Source organism: Chenopodium album, chromosome 1 (assembly GCF_948465745.1).
Source record: "Chenopodium album chromosome 1, dcCheAlbu1.1, whole genome shotgun sequence".
In the NCBI taxonomy this organism is placed as follows: Eukaryota; Viridiplantae; Streptophyta; class Magnoliopsida; order Caryophyllales; family Amaranthaceae; genus Chenopodium; species Chenopodium album.
Genome location: NC_137834.1, coordinates 87,666,106 through 87,685,217, shown reverse-complemented (window position 1 = coordinate 87,685,217; position 19,112 = coordinate 87,666,106). Strand labels below are relative to the sequence as shown.

Sequence of the window (19,112 nt, the reverse complement as noted above, 5' to 3'; positions counted from 1 at the left end):
TATTAAAATTTAATGTGATCATCGACCAAAAAAAAAAAAAAAAAAATTTTGTATGCGTGTACTTTAGGTGAAATTTGCAGCCATTGTTATGCTAGCTTGGAAAAGCTGGAAAACTCGCTTTATGAAATATCCAGAATATTATTTGATACTGTCCATAACAACTTGACAAGATTGTGAATTTGTGATAACTCAATGTGCTCCAGGATAAGTTACACCAAAATCCACGATTTTGTATTTGAGTCCATTAATAAAAACAAAAGTTTGAGCGGGTGTGTACAGAGTACAACTGGTATATCTGACTGATGATGATTTCCTATGAACACAGTACCCGACCCGAGTTGACTTGACCCACTCTTACCCGACCCAAACCCGACCTATTTACCCGAATTTACAACTTATTACAGAGCGCTCGTTTGATAGGCGGCTATATGTTGTAGACTTGTAATAAAGGACGACTCCTCTAAACATGTTTTAGATTTTAAGAAATTTCAATAAACTTAATGCAACCTTCAAATAACTAATTAAAGATGGTAATGATAGTTTACGAAGATAATGAGGTGATTGAAAATCCATTAGCATTACCAGAGAGGCAGAAACATTCTGAAATAAGGTTACAAGAACAATGTCAAATAAAGGTGTTTGGAGCCTTAATACTGGCTACTTTACCTTGCAAATCAATATAGACTTGTACATGTTCATTGAGGTCTAAGATCGAACAGACAATGCCTTCAAAATTTGTACTTATGGCAACATAACTGATGCTTAAAGATATCTTTAAAACTGTAAAATGCTTTGGAGCTCGGACTTGAGGCCAGCTTATGGCAATCTCACGCATATGGGTTTATCTTTCGTACAATTTATCTACCACTGAACTTTTGACTGATCATGGCCACGGTTAGGAATAAGGCTATGTACATATGGAAATCCATACACCGCAGAATTGATTTTGCTGTAGCTTAAAGGTGTCGCCTTTCTACTTGATTTGGCCATCTTCAGTAGGTGAGCCAGAGCTGCGAATAAAATCAGCATCAATGATGTTTCTAAAGTACATATGTTTTCATGGAAAAGCTTAAGAAAGTTTGGTTGGTAGCAAATCTTTTTCAGGAATGTTCTGCCTTTTTTTTTTTTCACTTTGTCAATGGGTACACAAAATCCTCTTTATTCAACATTAGTTTCCAAGGATGAAAGATATTACCTTTTAGTTACGAAGGAATGCCACATCTTTGTCCTCCCTCCTCTTCTTCCTCTTCCATGATCTCCCCTTCACGTTCCTTTATTCTTCTCTTTTTTTTGTTTGCACACTTTGTCTTGATTGCAGCCTGTCATAAATAGCAAGAGCTTAAAATCCAGAGTAAAAACTGGACAAATAAAAAAAAGATTTAGTTATAAATAGTATAGAAGGGGCTACCTGTTTGGTAATTTTTTACAGGAACAAAGGGTTGCGTGGAAGGAAAGTTGAACAGCAGTAAAAGTCTCTGGTACATGAATCTATCAGCAAAGTAAAGTTTCACAGCCACACTCATAAGACAAGCTTGATTAGTTCTAAATTTTTATCAACAGTTTGTAACTACCTGCTCCGATAATCCAGGAGGATTTTGTCTTAAGGCTCTCTTGCGATTTCCTTAATTGATACATCTTGTCCAAGTATGTGAAGAATATATTAGTAGTGCCTAAAGCTCATCAGGGAACTATCTTGAAAGTTAAGGATAGAACGCCTACATTATCTGCAATAATAAAACAGAATATCATGGAGGGTAAGGTAGGACAATGAATGGTTACGTACTTGTAATGGGATAGAATGGAATTCATAATAAAGCAATCAAGAAAAATCACATTCATGATTTATATGGATTTAGGAAGTGTACATGAGAAGCAACAAAAACAATGATCTAGACCATTTTCATAGTTGACAGCAGTTATTTATAATGAATAAGCAATACTAAAGTAAAAAGAGAAAATACTTGTTCATCAGCCTGATACCAAATTGGTACATCAGGGGGTATATAACTATATAAGACGTTTTGCTATATTATTTTAGGGCAACTTTGTACTTTCATTGCTGTCTTCCTCCCTTCTCCCTCCATCACAAGTAACAGAAAAATAAATCTACAAATTAGCCAAATTCCTTTTTATCTGCCCGTGGGATAGTCTGGGAAAGACCCAGTTGCTTAGCCCGTGGGATAGTCTGGGAAAGACCCAGTTGCTTAGCCCATAAAGAAGCTAAAAAGGTGACTTTATTTCACTATGAATTACACAGAACAGCGAGAGTGAGGGATAGCTCAAGTGGTTAGAGCTTCCCTCCCGATTCCAAGAGATCTTGGGATCGATTCTCACCCCCGCCCTTGTGGCTCTCTAAATACCAAAAAAAAAAAAAATTTACACAGAACAGCACTGCCATAAAGCTGAAACATTTTCATAATCCCTCTATGGGAACTTATACTGGCATACCTTGTTGGATAATCAAAGGCACAAAACTGATAGGAACTGGCTCCTCTCCTTAGAAAAGCAATTGATGATTGATCATCACCAATCTTGTGTTTTTCAATGCTACATTGAGCCTGAGCACTAATGCAAAAAAGAAGCATGGTCAAGTAAAACACGAGAGAGCAAGAGAAGAGAAGGTTGAAGAAAGAAAATGTGCTAGGGGTGGGCTATCACAGCAGCTCATTAAGACAATAAGTAGCACCTAAGCTTGTACAGGCAAACAGACACTTCTAAAAGGAAGAATGTGTCTTGGTGTGATAGACAGAGACAAGCACATGTTAGGCACATTGACCTTGTATGGTAAATGACTTTTTGCTAGCCTCTTTTAGTTACCCTTTAACTTTAAGCTATTTCATATCGTCCTAATAGTGAAAGATCATATTTGGCAAATGGTTTTCCATGACCTTGAAAAAGGTGCCATGAGTAGCTTTTTCTCATTGACTGTTAGCTGTTTACTCAATTAATTATCTACTACATATATTTCACAAAAACACCCAACTAGTGATTCAAACACAGATCTTAATAAACACCTAGTGCTAAGTTGGCTCAAACAAGTAACAGTTTGAGAAGACTCAAACAACAGACAAATGAACCGATACAACCAATACTAGCTGATCAAACATGCTAAGTGAAATAACCAATTATTGATAGCCAAACAAGGCCATATCACATTTTAGAAATAGAAATTTTAAAAAAATCACCATTATTCTATCCATGCGACCTTATCCTAACTGTATCTAGTTTCAAAGCAAAATAACAACTAGGCCTAATAAATTTTATTAGAGTGCTTGTGAATCAATAGGAAAACTAACCTCAAGGATGAAATTTTCTCTATGAACACCCAGAGATCGGATTTTTTATTGGCATCCAGGGTTTGTGTGAAGCATCATGAATGAACACAAATTGGCTGAGCTGACTTGTTCACTGCAATTATAAGGTTTCTAGAAATTCTCAAACAAGATAAAACATCCCACAGAAAGTGTTGAAGCTTCATACCATCATCTACAGCGATTGTGCACCATAGCAGCAGAGTTTCTATCTTCAGTTAAGAAACCATTCCTAATCATTTCATTTTGTAATTTTACAGCCTCATCAGCCTTTCCATGGTCAAGATATTTTCTCACCAGTACACCATAAATAACTTTGTCAGGGCGAATACCCTTCCTGATCATCTCATCAAATAACATTCTTGATTCTTCAAGTTGACCAAAATCAGCAAGCACCTGAACCAAACAGGTGTATGCCTGTAAATCAAGCTCCAAACCCATATCAATCATCTCATTCTTCAACTTAAATGCCTCCTCAATGCTACCAAACTTTAAATTGCCAGAGATCAAAGCTGTAAAAGCAGCTACATCTGGAACCATACCCTTAGCTTGCATTTGACTAAAAAGTTCTTTAGCCATCTCCAAGCAGTTGCTTTTACAAAGACCGTCAATTAAAGCTGTATATATGACAACATTCGGAGATATACTAGTACCATCCATCCTACGAAATTGGTCCAGTGCATCCTCAACCAATCCCGATTTACACATACCATCAATCAAAACCGTGTAAGTCCCAAGTGTTGGAGCAATGCCCAAGTTCTGCATTTCCTGAAACAGATTAAGGGCCCCTTTGGCATCCCCTGCTCTAAAGTAAGCCTGTAACAAAGAAGTATAAGCATACAAATCCAGCTGCAAACCAGAACTGGTCATTTTGTTGATTAAGTTAAAGACTTCTTCAACATTTCCATGCTTTGAGTTCCCATCAATCAAAGCTGTAAAAACAGATCCATCTGGAACTATCCCCTTTGCTTGCATTTCATCAAAAAGCCTTTTTGCCACTTCCATGCAATTACTTTTACAATGAGCATCAATCAGAGACGTATAGATAGAAATATTGGGAGGTAAACCCGTAGCTTCCATTTTGTAAAAATGGTCAACTGCATCCTGGATCAGTCCCAATTTGCAGAGACCGTCAATTAACACAATGAATGTTACAAGAGTAGGCATGATTTCAAACTCTTGCATTTCCTGGAAAAGTTCAAGAGCTTTTATGGCATTCCCTGCTTTTAAATAAGCATCTATCAGAGTTGTGAACAAATGGCTATTTACCTCAAGACCAATCTGTTTCATTTCAGTTACTAAAACATTAGCTTCCTCAACTTTTCCTTCATTGCAAAGTCCCCAGATAAGGGTGCCATAAAGAGTCTCGTCTGTCTTTATTTCTTTCTTTTTCATTGCTTCTAAGATATTTTTGGCTTTTTCCACCTTCCCAGCTTTAATGCAGCCGTGAATAAAAGCAGTGTAGGTTTTCTGGTTTGGGATTATGCCAGCTTTCTGCATAGTATTAAATAATTCCTCTGCTTCTTCTACTCTCCCTTTGTCACAAAGGCCATCCATCAGAGCAGTACAAGTTACAACATTTAGGTCAAGCCCCACCTCCAACATCTCTTTCACTATTTTTGAAGCTTCACCAAGATTTCCGCTTTTACAATTCGCGTCAATCAAAGAAGTATATGTATATTCATTTGGAGAGAGACCAAGACGTCTCATATCAACAAAAAATTTCATAGCTTCTCTCATCATCCCTTCTTTGCAAAAAGAATCAATTAATGTGCTATATGTTACAACATTAGGCTTCAAACCATCACTTTTCATCTGACGAAGAAATTCGAAAGCTTGAGGTAACTTTTCATATTTACAAAAACAATTAATCAGAGTATTATATGTTATAAGATCAGGACGACAACCTACTTCTCTCATCTCCACGTAACTATTTATTGTTTCTTTTAACAGGCCAAGCTTTCCATGCCCATCAATCAGTGTATTATATGTAACAATATCCGGTATTAAGCCGCTATCTTTCATCTGATTAAACAATTCCATAGCTCCTACCATATCCTTCTCCTTGCATCTATCACATATCATTATGTTATAAGTAAACACAGATGGGGTCATCCCAACCCCAAGCAAATCACTGAAAATCTTCCTTGATGTCCCACCTCTACCCGATTCACAAAGCTTTCTTAGAAGGTTATTACACGAACGCACCTTAGGGAGGACCCTATATCTCTTCAACCTCTCAAAACACTGGCTAGCCTCATCAAGCATTCCCAATTCAATCAACACACTAAAAAACGCATCGAATACTCCATAACCCGTAACACAAACGCTCCTTGTCAACCACAAAGCATCAAACAAATCCACACCAGGCCACGGCTTGGACGAAAGTATCATTTCTTTCAGTATCAAGTTTGCATCATGGTACATTCTACTACTAAACAAGATATGAATCACTATACAATAAGATTCAGTAGAATGCCTAAACCCAATACGCGTTTTCGCCCACCGAAAGAACCTCATCATTAATTTAGGTTCTTCCTTCAATACAACTAAAACCCTTGAAACTAAAATTGGGGCTAATGCAGAATTAAACAAACTATCAATCCTAGCATCATTCCACCTCTCTTCAAGAACTAATTTTTTCATATAATCTCTATCAAAAACTTCATTGAAACAATCAGAATTTACTTTACTGCTAAAAGGGTATCTAAAGTTTAACAAAAAACCAGTGACCCAGATCATCAAATTGCATTGTAAAGGACAAATGATGAACTGGGTCGAAGGGAGGAGAGAGAAAGGCATATTATTATGAGGAAAAGGGGCAACAATGGACGCACCTATGCGATTGGAAATGGAGTTTCTGCGACCAACAACGCCAAAGAAAGTGCGAAGAAACAATAACATCGCTGATAATTGATGGGTTGTTGAAATTCAGTGAGCTCCATTGTCATAGCAGGACATATTTGGGGAAAGTTTTAGCCTGAAATCCCAAAAAAAATTAATTTTGTTTTTTGTTGAATTTGTAAATAGGATGTGAAGAAGAAGAAGTAGAGTGATTAAGAGCTGAACAAGTTGAAAAATGGGTTGAAGTTCTAATTTAGGGTTTATGAGAACTGTTGGGCATAAGTTTGAGCTTGGGTTTGCAGGGTTTAGGCTGCTCAAACACGCAGCTTTTGTTTTGTTTAATGTCCCTTTTTATTTTTTTCATTATTTTAAAAATTTTGTACTGTAAAATTTTGTATTGTAAAAATTACTCCTTATAAAAAATTAAAAATCATACATTTAAATCGGGATGAATGTAATGGAATATTGTACCGTAAATACGGAATACAGTAACAAACAATGGTATAGACCAATACACATATATCCATAGCCCTACATACAATACCATTAGAAATTTGACGTATTATCAGAAAATGGGAAAAAAATAGAAGTCAAATATAAATTAAATATAAAAATACAATTGTTGTAGGGGCCACATACAACAATTGTATTTGTAGCCTTTACCGACCAGACACAGCGTGGTGAAGTTAGTAGCCCAATAGAAACTCACCTTGTGATTTTAAGGTCACAGGTTCAAATCCCCTTAACTATAAAATGTTTGGGAGTAGGGGGATTCTCTTACCTCCCTCTCTACTCTCCAACGTCAACCTACCTGTGTCTTTAAGACGATTTCTATATATAATTTCAACCATTAGTAAGAAATCAGTAAATTTTAATGAAAGAGAAAAATTATCCCGTATCAATCGCGATTTTCTTTTACTTTTTTTATTAACAACTTTTATGTGTTATTTCCCTTTTAGAAAATACTGTATTTTTTTAACGATCTATAAGTAATACTCAATACAAATGATAATTTCAAAAATGAAAATGATTGATCACTTTGACGTATTTCAATTAAACTTGAATAATAGCATTAGTTTGACTTTTACACTACATATACTTACTTTGACTTACTACTTCCTCCGACTTAGAACATCTGAGATGTTGGACTTTTTCCATTATTCATATATTAGTTTTTATCATAATTTTTACTTATACAATAAAAACATACTTTATGAAATAAAATATGTTGTTAGATAGGTATTAATATAAAGTCTCGTAATATATTTTTAAAAAAATCTCGTTGATATTTAAGTATGTAAAAATAAAGTCAAACTAGTGCATTGACATGTGTACAAAGTTAACAGTGTAAGATATTTCGAGACAAATGGAGTATTATATAAAAACCAGATGTTATTATATTTTGTTGCATTAGTCACAATATATAAAGCGTTTTTTTTTTTTTTTGAAAAGATATATAAAGCGATTTATGTACTCCTATCTAAGTCTTTCCCGTAGAAAATGAACATAACCTATATTATTATATACTTCCTCTCTTCTATTTTACTTGATCTGTTTCTTTTCTCACTCTTGCCAATGCAAAAATTTAACGATCAATAACTTTAATTCTCGATAAGTAAAAATTATAAAAGTTATATATTATGATAGTACTTGTTGAGACGAATTTAAAAATATCTTACATGAATATGTTTTCTTAATTATTATTCACAAAATACGGTCAAAGAAGTAGTGAATAGTGTAAAAGTCAAAGCGGGTCAAGTAAAAAAGAACGGAGGAAGTAGGAAAATTCTAAATTAAATATACATACTCTACTTTGACTAGAGCTAGCAATTGTGTAAATTTTGTATTAGAAATCTCTCATTATCCTAGCTTGTTTAAATTAGCATGTCGTGTCAGAATTGATTCGCATAATTAAACATGTAAAAAACCCTTGACACTAACCAAATATTTTTGTGTCAAATTCGTCATATTAATATCAATTTCTGCCAGCACTAACTTCGACTGATTGTTAGATTCCTCTAAAGGTTTACTTTCAAATCCAACTTTTCCAATTTATTTATTTATTTATTTATTTTATTATTTTTTATTGATAATAATATATTTATAATTAAATTTATGTATTGAAAAACATTATTAAAAAAAATTACTCCCTATCAAATAAGTTTGCTATTATCAACTGTATTCACCGAATCACTGAGCACATAACTCCATATCAAAGTTGCCCAGGACAGTTTCTTAAACAAAATCTCGGTAGAGCAAATGCTTCACCAATATAAGATATATAGATATTTGTTTTGACAAATTCCCTATTACACACCATTTTGCGAACTAATACTCAGATTGTCTCATCCATGAAAATAAAAATAGAAACGACTAGAAACTACAACTGTATGGGCATCCTTCGATAATCTTAATAACAAATGAAGGAAAATAAAAAAGATAAATCCAAAATTTTGCTGCTCTTCCCAATTGACATCACCAATCAACACACCCCACAATAAAATCACTGTTGCTTGCACTCTGGTGGCCTTTCACCAGACTGCTGGGCACCTCCTGATGCCTTTGCGCCTCTCTGCAAAAAAAGCCCAACAATTTACTGTTAATCAAATGCACAATATCTTCAGCTTTCCTTATTTATCTTCTACTATCCCCTTATCGTGAAAAGGGGAGGTGCCATTGATGAGTTGAGGAAGTAGTTTGGGAAAACAAGACAAGCAAATATAAGTACATCAATGCAACTGAAGCCCAAAAAATAGTAATCACTGCAGAAGAAACTTAGAGGTAGAAATATATGGCAAGTACAGAAGAAACACAGAAATACAATGACAAGAAAGAAGCAAACTGTAAAGTCAGTCCTAGTTACGTTATATTTAGCAAGAGAAAAGAAATCTCTTTTAGTTGCCTATTACCTTCTTCTGGTGGCTGGGTTTGTCATCTTCCTCATCATCATCCTCATCTTCGTCATCTTCATCCTCATCTTCGTCCTCATCTTCATCTTCATCTTCATCCTCGTCATCTTCATCAATATCATCGTCCTCACCTAGCACAAAGTCATCATCCTGTGCAGCTTCCCCAGTAAACCATGAAACAGCATGGGGAATGATTTTGTCACGAATTGTTGACCTGTAGACAATAAAATGAAAGTCTTATTCAACTTATATACGAGGATGAAGTCACACAATAATAACCATTTCATAAATATCATTTAAGAATGTGGTGTGAGAAATCAAATTGAACTCATATACTTTGTATGTAACTAAGCCAACAACATGACATCAGGTGAGCTGTAAAAGAAAGGAGATCATGAGCTTACCCAACATCATAATCTTGTTCCATAAGGGCCTGTAACTCATCAGCCTGTAAAAAAGGTAAAATTCAAATCAAATGGACCAAGTAAAGAGCTTCAACAAGTCAAACTATTTAACACAGTGAAGCACAACTCACAGCATCCTCGTCAATCTCCTCCTCATCCTCTGGGACATCAGGGGGGCTAAAGAAATTGAAAAAGCTATCAACAGCTTCGGTTTTTGTGATGGGCTTGGAATTCTTAGAACCCTTCTTTGGCTTCTTCTTCAAAATCTTCTGGGTCAGGCATTTTCCTGGGCACCACTCTATCACCGTCCTAAATGTATCAATTGCCATCAGTAATCTTGAAGTAAAGATAACAAATCATTGAAAGCAGTGAACAAAGCAAGGAAGCTACATACCCGATGGCTTTCTCCAAAATAGGTTCATCTTCATCAATCATGTAGTATGTCTTTGTCAAAACAGAATTTGTAAAAAAAGGATTAGGATCAAAGAAAAATTCAAGCTTGAATCCCTTTGAGGCTTCACCCTTTTGAGCATCATCCTTGGGCAATTCAACCCTAGACCATTTTATATCTTTAAGATATTTGAGAGCCTCTTCATCACGCTCCTGGATCTATAGTCATATAGAAAAATAAATAAGTAAAAAGCAGCAGAAGTAGAGGACAAGTAGTAAATAAAGCTGACATCATAAGATACTAACCGATTCAGCCAGCACTTCATTAGTCTTCATTGCAGTGACCCAGAAATTAGGCACTCCTTTCTCTGAATTAAACAAGAAACAAAACATGAAACATTTCCAACATTAAACAAGAAGCAAAGCATGAAACATTTCTAACTTCAAATATATACATAATAGTGAATTTCAATTAAGTACCTTCAGCAGCTTTATCAGCTTCTTCTGTTGCTGGTTCACTAACAACTCCTTCAACTTCAACAACACCGTTAACAATTTCATATCTCTGCAAAAGTACACCAATGTTGATTAAGGTACTTAACAACTGGTCTTTAAATAATGATGTCAAATCAAGCAAATTAAGTATTCCTAACATTCAATAAATATAGCTTTCAAAATTCAATAGCTCCAAAAGGTAATGGCGCACAAAAATAATTTAGCATCCATAGTTCTATCTCCACATATTGTGGTTAAATATGCATGATTGAGTACAACAACACTACTTGATGAGGATACAAGAACTTATTCAACATCACGTTCATAAATATCCTTCTAAGAAAGTAGTTAACGATACTTTCTGCAGTAGTAATTTTAAGACTATAGAGTAAATTTAGATCAAGAAGTATCATAATTAGCATACCTTGGTGTAGAGTGGTTGATATAATTTCTGGTATTTATCTTCAAGTGCTCTTCTCTCCTCGAAGAACTTTGCCTCAAGTTCATCATGGTCACTCTGTCAATAAAAAAGGTAAGGCTAATTTTAGCATTCATTAAATTGGGGCAGCTACTTAACAATAGGACTTATTAAACTTGTACCAATATCTGTCATATTAATAAATTGTAGAGCTTCATATTGGAATTTTACTTTTCAGGAACAACCACCAAACATTAAAAGTGAGTATTCGGGATAAACTTCTTATTGAAGAATTTCTTACCAAGCTAGTGTTTACAAACATTTATGAATAATGACGTTAACACGTGGGAAGCAAATTTCATTTATTATCTTATCAAGAAAGCTTCACATTCCTAAACAACGGGAATGTCTATAGAAGGACATTAAACAAAAAACTGGAAACATACCATTAATTTCTCAAACCAGATTTTGCAAACAAAACCCTACTAGCTGACCAATCTTCCTATCCGCAAGAGTAAAAAGTATAATCGAGTACTACTGTTTAATCAGGCATCGATTAAGCTATTGTTATACGAAAAAAAATAAGTATGTTTTAAACCGAAGATCAATCAAATGCGTACTACGTCTACCACGGTCACCCTAAATCTACCAGCCATTCTTCCTCTACCCGTGCTCAGACAGGGCAAACTTAAACCCTTTTTTAAAAAAAAAAAAAAAACAGGAATAAATTTTTCTAACGCTGCTACATCGAATTTGGTATATATCAGGCAAAATCATCACATTTGCATAAAAACCATTATTATAGTAATAATACTAATAATAATTTCCATTCCTCAAAATAAATAAATAAATAGAAATAATTAATTCAAATTTAAACAAAAAAATAACGGAATATCAAGTACCTGAATCTGCCTCAGAACCTCTACACGCTTCTGAACATTAGGCGGTAACTTCTCAAGAATTGATTCATTCTCAGCCTTAGCAGCCTGGAAAAAAATAAAAAAAGAAAAAAAGCTTAAACCCTAAAAGAAGTCAAAAGTCCACAAAAAAAGAAAAAAAACCTTAAAATTAAACAAAGTTGAATAAACAAAATGAAAACTGACTGAATAACCTTAAGAGCGTTAAGAATTGCTGATTTATCCGCTGAATTAAGAGCTACAGTAAAAAAATCAAAAAACAAAAATCAAAAACATTGAAGAACAGAAAAAAAAATAAAAAATTGAAGACGAAAAAATAAAGAATTAGGGTTTAACGAAGAACATACCGGCGGCGATGGTGGACATGTTGATATCGTTGTTAGCCATTTTAGAGGAGTGAGAAAGAAAGGGATAAAGTTCTGGGTTTCGGAAGCTCAAAAACCCTAATTTTCGAGCGGAAGAGAGAGAAAGAGTAGGGGTTCAAAGACTGTATTTATGTGAGAGATAAAAGGGATGGGAAAGGGGACCCACTTAAATAAATACGGTACTTTTTATAAAAAATGAAGTTTTTTTATTTTATTTTAATAATGGTTACGTGGTTGGGATTTTGGGATTTTTCCCGCCGAATCCAAATACTTTTTTGGGTTTTTTTTTTCCTTTAATTTTTGTTGTTGGTATGAGACTATGAGCTGTGAAGTATTTGGTTTGAATTTTATGATGGTACGAGAGTATGATTGTGGCAGATAATTCAGAGATTTTAGCTGTCATTGATGATGTTCAAACTTCTTAATTGGAATACAATGCAACTTGTTCATTACATTACCCGATTTAAATTGCGATATATTTTTACTAAGAAGACGGTCTTATATGGTATTAATTGCGGTTTTAAACATATTTACTGCATGATGACGAATCTTTAGATGACTTTATGTGCGGTTAAAATGAATTCTTTTGATGCTGATGATATGGTTGATTGATTTGTTCTCGTTTCATTTCCTATTGTATGTTGAATGTGTTACCGCCCTAGCGGTTGATTGATTTGTTCTCGTTTCATTTCTTATTGTAAAAGGTATGGAGCATACTGTAGCATTAAAATTATAGAAGAATTACCTTATATAGTGATAATTACATTTTTTTGTATGTAAGTATCGGTGATGTCCTTGTTTGGTAAAGACTAAAGAAGTTTGTCCAAATTTGGAGTGAGTATTGAATTGTATTTGGCAATTAGTTTAATGAAAAAAATGATTCTAACCTCTTAATTCTCAAAGAACTATACAGGAAGCTTTAATAGTCAATATTTGCCATTAGTCCCATACGGATCTTTACAAACAATTCTCTTACTTCGATAGAGTAGGTGGAAATTGAAGATCTATGCTCTATATGCTTCTTTCAACCATAAATTATGTCAATTTCTTTTATTGTCGAAGAATAAATTTTTCATCTATTTATTGACAAGGAAATAGTTGCATTTTCTTCCCCATTTTACACGGAGTATTTGATTTAATATTTAATTAATCATAAGCGTTTAGATTTACCTCATACGTTACGTGCCTATAATGAGTTTTTATCAAAGTCCTATTGAACGTTTAGATTTATCTCATACGCTACGTGCCTATAAACTTCTTAAGGTAGCGTAGAATATTACGCCGTAGTATAATCTATGGGGACGTATCTAGGGAGAGAAGTGGTTTAGGAGATATTGAACCAACTCTACCCCATGTTGTGTGACTTGGGGCCTTGGAGGGAAACAAGAAAAGGACGTAACTGGCCCATAAGGCCATGATTAAATATTGTGCTTGCTGTTAAATCATTGTAAATCTCCCATGAAACTCCAGGCAGGCAAATCAAGAATAGGTTTGATAAATCTTTGTGCTTGCCCCTGAAATTATTGTGTTTCTGCTACAAATTTTATGCTTTTTCAGAGGTCATTGTCTGCTTCACAAGACCAATAAATGAAAGGGAGATTTTTTGCAGGAAATGAAATTAGGAACAAAACATTCACTGTTCCTAGATCGTCCAATTCTAACAGATTTATCTGAAGAGACTCTTCAGGGTGCAATGAGACCTTTAACGATATTGACTATATCAGACAGGAATTGCCAAGCAATAGAAATACTTATTCAACATCAATGATCAACCTTCTTTGGACAAGTTTACAACCAAAAAGAGGAGGCATTGACAGGAATCCTCCAAACACACAATGTTTCCAAACAGTGTAATTTTAATCCAAGTACTTTGTATATCGTAATTATGCATAAACTTGTACTACAAACTGCAGAAAAGGGTTGTCTGCTTTAAAATCTAAAAACCTATGAGAAAATGCATCATGAAGTGGTTGGGGTATCTACTATTTCTGCATCGTCGATGTTGGGATTCTCAGAATCCTCTAAGCTGCTAGGCTTTCCTGGAGTCAAAACACGTCCAGTCATGGGATCAACAAAACGGGTATCACGTGGCCCACCTTTGCGTCCCCAGGCCATCATTGGTGGAGGAGGGAGCAATCCGGCTCTAAACAGAACTCGCTGAACTGGATCTGATGGCTGTGCTCCAACTGAAAGCCAATACCTGTTGATAATGGGTTTAAAGAAAAAAATCAAGAGACGCTTGCAAAGGATCAAACACAACTCAAGTCAAGCAAAATTAGTCAAATCAAGTCCAACAATTCTGACTGGCTCTTATAAATGCAGCATCTACAATAATCCCTGTGGGACGTGTGGGTAGATGAATCACACAGTTCATATCCACACAACTTAAACTCCCCCACAACCACCACCACTGCCCACACCCACACTTACACTCCCTCCCCCAACAACAAAGCCTTAGTCCCTAAATGATTTGGGGTCAGCTAACTTCACAAGGAACCATCCGAAAAGGAACAAGAAAATAACAAGATAATCGATTGAAAAAAAAAAAACAAAAAACCTAGGGTCAATAATTCAGCATGCCAAAGTGAAATGAACAAATAACGTTTTAAACTGCAGGTTTTCAATTTGAGTCCATAAGCAACCTCCATCACAGGATACCTCCTATCCCAACAAAATATAAGAATTGTCTAACAAGAGAAAGGGGCAACATCAAAGAATAATCAATTAATCAGAACAGTATTGCCTATCTTTTTGAAGTAGGGGCAGATTCAATGCTGCTGCTCCTTAGAATACTGTGTTTGAACTGTTGAACGTAGCACAGGGAGTACAGTGAACCAGTAATTCATTCCAGATTTAAAATTTGGAAGATGTAAGAAAATCCTTTCAACATGAGGAGTAAATGTTCGTAGGAAATCCCATCACATTCACAAATTATCGCCCAAGTAAACACCCAGAAAGACGAGGGCCTAATTCTAGCAGTTCGAAGCCAGACATCTTCACCAAACAGTGAAATAACAATTTGGATCATATATTCACATGTCTCGTACATGAGAAACTTTCCATTAAGGAGTATGTCAAAATCATAGGAGGAAGACAAAATGATTAACATTGATTTTTATGGCATCATATTCCAGATCACAAAACCAAAGTATCACAAATTACAGCTAAATTGCACCCTACTTCAGTGAAGCATATATAGCAATCAAGACCAATATGTAAAAGAACCAAACCATCATGAATTTTCTGAATGCTCATTTTAAAGAGCAGCAACATAATGTATTAACTTGCATTAGGGCATTAGATGATGAAACGTTAAAATTGAGAAATCTAAAATGGAAAGAGAACAATAATTAGTGTATAAGAAAATGGATGGATGAAATTCCAGATAAGTATCATGACTTGGTTGAAAGGAGTTAGGAAGGATATGAAGCATATGGATTTGCATGAGAATGAGGTATTTGATCATAAGGAATGAAGGAAGAAGATTTTTGTGGATGACTACAGTTTTGGTTCATGTAGTCAACCCCTCTTATGGGATTAAGGCTTTGATTGATTGATTGAATGAATGAATGTAACATTAAAGAAAACATTATAGTACGTGACTACGTGCCTTAGCGCAAAAAGGAGTGTCAAGACAAAAACAAGAGATAATTGTTGCATTAAATTTTTTGAGTTATTGCATTGACATAACCCATCCTTCCACACAGAACATAAATCTGCAGGCCATGATAAATAGGCTTAGCTTGTCAACCAAAATTGTTGTTGGGGACAATGCTATTATAGTATTATTAGTTTGATGAACAAGATTGTGGAGCTGTAGACAAGCACCTAGAGAGGTCTCACTCTGCTTGTTTGGCGAGATCTAAATAAATGAATTAAAGAGTGTCACAGGAATAAGTTATAGTTTTCAAAATTAGGTTCTTGCCAACAATTTTAGGCTTAGGTTCAGATATTAATATGGAACTCCAAAAATTACAAACTCTCAGTTAACAACAGCTGAAAAGCCTCCATTAATATGCCAAACAAGTTCCCAAAGCATGATTATAATATAGACCTTTATTGGTTGGGGTCATTGATACAAATTGTGTCATCTCTTCCAGAGTCCTTATGACAGTTGAAGAAAGCTATCTCCTCAAATTTCTTTTCGAGTTCAACAGATTATTAGAAAATTTTCACAGATTTAAGTCATATATTTCAAGTTCAGTGGCTATAGCGACTTTGGTCCTACGTCAAATATGGTTTAAATGGTGACTAAGGTCACTAGAGCTAGCCTAGAAGTTAGAAGCTCTTCCCTTTCAATAGCTCAAGAGTTCCACATACATTGCAAAGAGATTCTTGAACATGAGTATTTTCATATTATAATGTTAGATCCTGCGATCATCTACTACTTGGGGCCATAAAATGACATGAAGAAGCTACTGTCTTGTTTTTGTCGAGATTCACCAGCCACCAATAGTACCTCATGAGTGTGACCATAAGAGTTTAATGGGCTTCTAAAGGTCAGAATTGGGTCTGATATCAAAGGAATTACCCTTCACTCAAATGTTATACTTTGTATAAAACATTATGGACAGTGTACAGAACACAATGAGGATACCCATAGACTTGACGGAACTTGTTCATAGACCTAATAAACCAAGCTAAAGCTTAGAGTAGGAAACCTAACCAAGAAATCGACCATAGAAATAAAGATAACATCAACAAGTAACAGAGACTTGAGACCAAATACTTTATTCATAATAGATTAAAGGAAAAAATGATGGATACAGCCTGATTCTAAAAAACGTTCAATGAAACATATAGTGCTTTATGATTTAAGATTGAGAGTATATAAATTGGGCATGCCTGGACTGCAGAAATTGCATTTGAATTAAGCTTTTTTATCTGTAGTTATAAGACTTGGTATAGATACAAACCATTTACAAAATGCAAATCGCAGCATACTAGCACCCACGAACTTTCTCCAGACCCCATCCCAATGACCCTACCCAAACTTCCCAGAAGTATATTTGCATCACCAAGTATCTGATATCTGGGATGCCAACATTGCTTTCCATATGTTCAAGTCACCAAGACCCAAGTGCCTAAATAAGCACGAAATGTGAACCGAATAAAAATAACTCACTGTTGCAGCTTGCACACAATTTCATATCATACATAAATGACGATGCTAATTGGTTTCAAACACACACCTAAGACCTAAGAATCTAAGATACGGGACAATGGAAAAACCTTTCCCTCTTGAAATTGTTTTTGGCAGGACAGCAGCAAATGATCCTTATATGAGTTAGCTCAGTAGATAACATCGGCCAAGCACTTCCACCAAGAAAAAGGTCATATAGAGGCAAACAGCAAACTCTTCCGGGACAAACCCATTATCTTCATACCCCTCAAAAGTCTACTTCACTTAGCTTATCATCAGTAGCAATGATCAACTTAAATTCATATTAAGGTCGAAACTAGCCGAGTTTTTCTACATTTTATCTGCAAGTTCACAAACTATAGTCCACACAAATGCAGCCTAATTTACTTACCAAATTCTTCTCTAAAAAACATTTTTCAAGGTGTTCATCATATATTAACAAGAATCACACTATAATGCAACAGATTAAACAATAAATTCGAAAAAAAAAAAAAAGCAATTTGAAATGCATAATCACTTACTTCACTCTATCAAAATTAAGCCCCATTCGCTTTTGCCCATCTTGACCTACATATATCAAATAATTCAACCAAAAATAATATAAAATCAATAAGAAATAATCCAAGATTTAATATTTTAAAAAAGGGAAAATGGGGAAAGAGAAGAAAACCTGGAAGAGGGTTATAGTAGCCAAGAACTTCGATGTGTTTGCCATCTCTAGGAGACCTGCTATCAGCCGCCATAACCCTATAAAAGGGTTTATTTTTACACCCAAATCTAGATAATCGAATTCTCACCACCATTTTTTCTGGGTTCTAAATTTCAAACAAAATCAATTATTAGTGACAAAAATGAATAAAAATTGGGAATTTCTTCAGCAAAAATGCAATTAAGATGAGGGTTTTAGAGTAAGAAAAGGGTTTAACCTGGTATAAAATTAGTTTTGTACTTGATGTCTCAACGTTTGAGGAAGACAAGCCACACTCAGTCTGAGTCACAGCAGCAGCAGACACCAAGCTACAATAAGCAATTAAGGGTCTGTGGGTTATGCGATTGGAGCACCCATTGTGGCTCGGGGTATTTTTTGGCAGCAGGAAATACAAATGATTGAAATACGGAGGTTTAATCTGTTATCGTATAATTACGATACCTTCTACGTAGTGCTGTCAAATTTCAAACCGAAACCGTTTAACTGTCCGAAACCAACCGACTCAAATGAGAACTGAGCCGTTTAAAAACCGTTTATATGTGAAACCGAATCGAAAAATAACCGAAATGTTTCTAACCCGAAACCGCTTTCAACCCGAAACCGTTTGAACCGGGATAAAAACCGTTTACACCAAACTGTTAACAACCCGCGACCCGTTTTCACCGAACTGTATATGAACCGAATAGTTTATAAACCGAATCGTTTATGAACCGGACCTCTTATAAACGAATCGGCTACAAACTGCTTACTTTAAAGAGAATATTAAAATCAAGTTAAAAGGTGTTTTAAATGAAATATCTTCCTGCCAAATTATTATCATAGTATAAAATATCTTCTTGCCACTAAAAATCCTCCTGCGATAAACTGAACCGAAAAAGAATTGAACCAATTATAAACTAAATCGAAAAAGAACCAAACTAGTTATAAACTGAACCGAAAAAGAACAAAACTGTTTCTAACCCGAAACCGTTTCCGACCCGAAACTGTTTGAAACCGGGATACAAAAACGTTTACACCGAACCGTTAACAAATTGCAACTCGGCTGCACCGAACCGTTTACTACCCGGACTTTTACAACCCGACCCGAATTAAAACCGCTCCAGAATAAACCAAAACCGAATCGAACCGATAATTACTTAAACCGAACTAGAACCGACCCATGAGACACTTAAACCGATTTCAAACCGATCCGATTTAATACCGAACC

The 19,112-nt window shown here is 35.1% G+C and overlaps 3 protein-coding genes across 5 annotated transcripts; all 3 read right to left on the bottom strand.

Moving 5' to 3' along the window:
• Nucleotides 1-561: 561 nt before the first annotated feature.
• LOC145561111 (uncharacterized) lies at nt 562-6,505 on the bottom strand. Of its 3 annotated transcripts, none has more exons than XM_081621829.1 (6): nt 3,297-6,505; nt 2,449-2,565; nt 1,572-1,724; nt 1,409-1,488; nt 1,196-1,319; nt 562-1,010 (listed from the first exon to the last, which is right to left on the bottom strand). In XM_081621829.1, exon 1 carries the CDS (start codon nt 6,213-6,215, stop codon nt 3,483-3,485), a length of 2,733 nt encoding a protein of 910 aa, XP_081477955.1. In that variant the 5' UTR covers nt 6,216-6,505; the 3' UTR covers nt 562-1,010; nt 1,196-1,319; nt 1,409-1,488; nt 1,572-1,724; nt 2,449-2,565; nt 3,297-3,482. The 3 variants fall into 3 exon arrangements, with proteins under 3 accessions (XP_081477955.1, XP_081477954.1, XP_081477956.1); XM_081621828.1 differs by having other exon boundaries at nt 1,409-1,475; XM_081621830.1 differs by having other exon boundaries at nt 1,409-1,724; nt 3,297-3,408; nt 3,481-6,505.
• A 1,901-nt stretch (nt 6,506-8,406) lies between these two features.
• Nucleotides 8,407-12,187, bottom strand: LOC145561147 (nucleosome assembly protein 1;3-like). Its single transcript, XM_081621831.1, has 11 exons — nt 12,036-12,187; nt 11,883-11,926; nt 11,674-11,757; nt 10,778-10,870; nt 10,339-10,423; nt 10,165-10,226; nt 9,863-10,077; nt 9,600-9,777; nt 9,469-9,512; nt 9,065-9,278; nt 8,407-8,727 (listed from the first exon to the last, which is right to left on the bottom strand). Exons 1-11 carry the CDS (start codon nt 12,073-12,075, stop codon nt 8,659-8,661), a joined length of 1,128 nt encoding a protein of 375 aa, XP_081477957.1. The 5' UTR covers nt 12,076-12,187; the 3' UTR covers nt 8,407-8,658.
• Nucleotides 12,188-13,784: 1,597 nt separating this feature from the next.
• LOC145561164 (small ribosomal subunit protein bS16m/bS16c-like) lies at nt 13,785-18,309 on the bottom strand. The gene is made up of 4 exons (XM_081621832.1): nt 18,123-18,309; nt 17,867-18,011; nt 17,718-17,763; nt 13,785-14,253 (listed from the first exon to the last, which is right to left on the bottom strand). The coding sequence occupies exons 2-4, from the start codon at nt 17,997-17,999 to the stop codon at nt 14,013-14,015; spliced, it is 420 nt and encodes a 139-aa protein (XP_081477958.1). The 5' UTR covers nt 18,000-18,011; nt 18,123-18,309; the 3' UTR covers nt 13,785-14,012.
• Between the last annotated feature and the right edge of the window lie 803 nt (nt 18,310-19,112).

What these genes read in the sequence shown, in the direction of transcription:
- LOC145561111 (XM_081621829.1), bottom strand. Translation starts at nt 6,215, where the DNA reads ATGTTATTGTTTCTTCGCACTTTCTTTGGCGTTGTTGGTCGCAGAAAC.
- LOC145561147 (XM_081621831.1), bottom strand. Translation starts at nt 12,075, where the DNA reads ATGGCTAACAACGATATCAACATGTCCACCATCGCCGCCG. An exon ending in CATGTCCACCATCGCCGCCG is followed by an intron (nt 11,927 to 12,035) that starts GTATGTTCTTCG and finishes TTTTTACTGTAG; the next exon opens with CTCTTAATTCAGCGGATAAA. An exon ending in CAATTCTTAACGCTCTTAAG is followed by an intron (nt 11,758 to 11,882) that starts GTTATTCAGTCA and finishes ATTTTTTTCCAG; the next exon opens with GCTGCTAAGGCTGAGAATGA.
- LOC145561164 (XM_081621832.1), bottom strand. Translation starts at nt 17,999, where the DNA reads ATGGTGGTGAGAATTCGATTATCTAGATTTGGGTGTAAAAATAAACCC. An exon ending in CTACTATAACCCTCTTCCAG is followed by an intron (nt 17,764 to 17,866) that starts GTTTTCTTCTCT and finishes TGATATATGTAG; the next exon opens with GTCAAGATGGGCAAAAGCGA. An exon ending in CTTAATTTTGATAGAGTGAA is followed by an intron (nt 14,254 to 17,717) that starts GTAAGTGATTAT and finishes CATTATCAACAG; the next exon opens with GTATTGGCTTTCAGTTGGAG.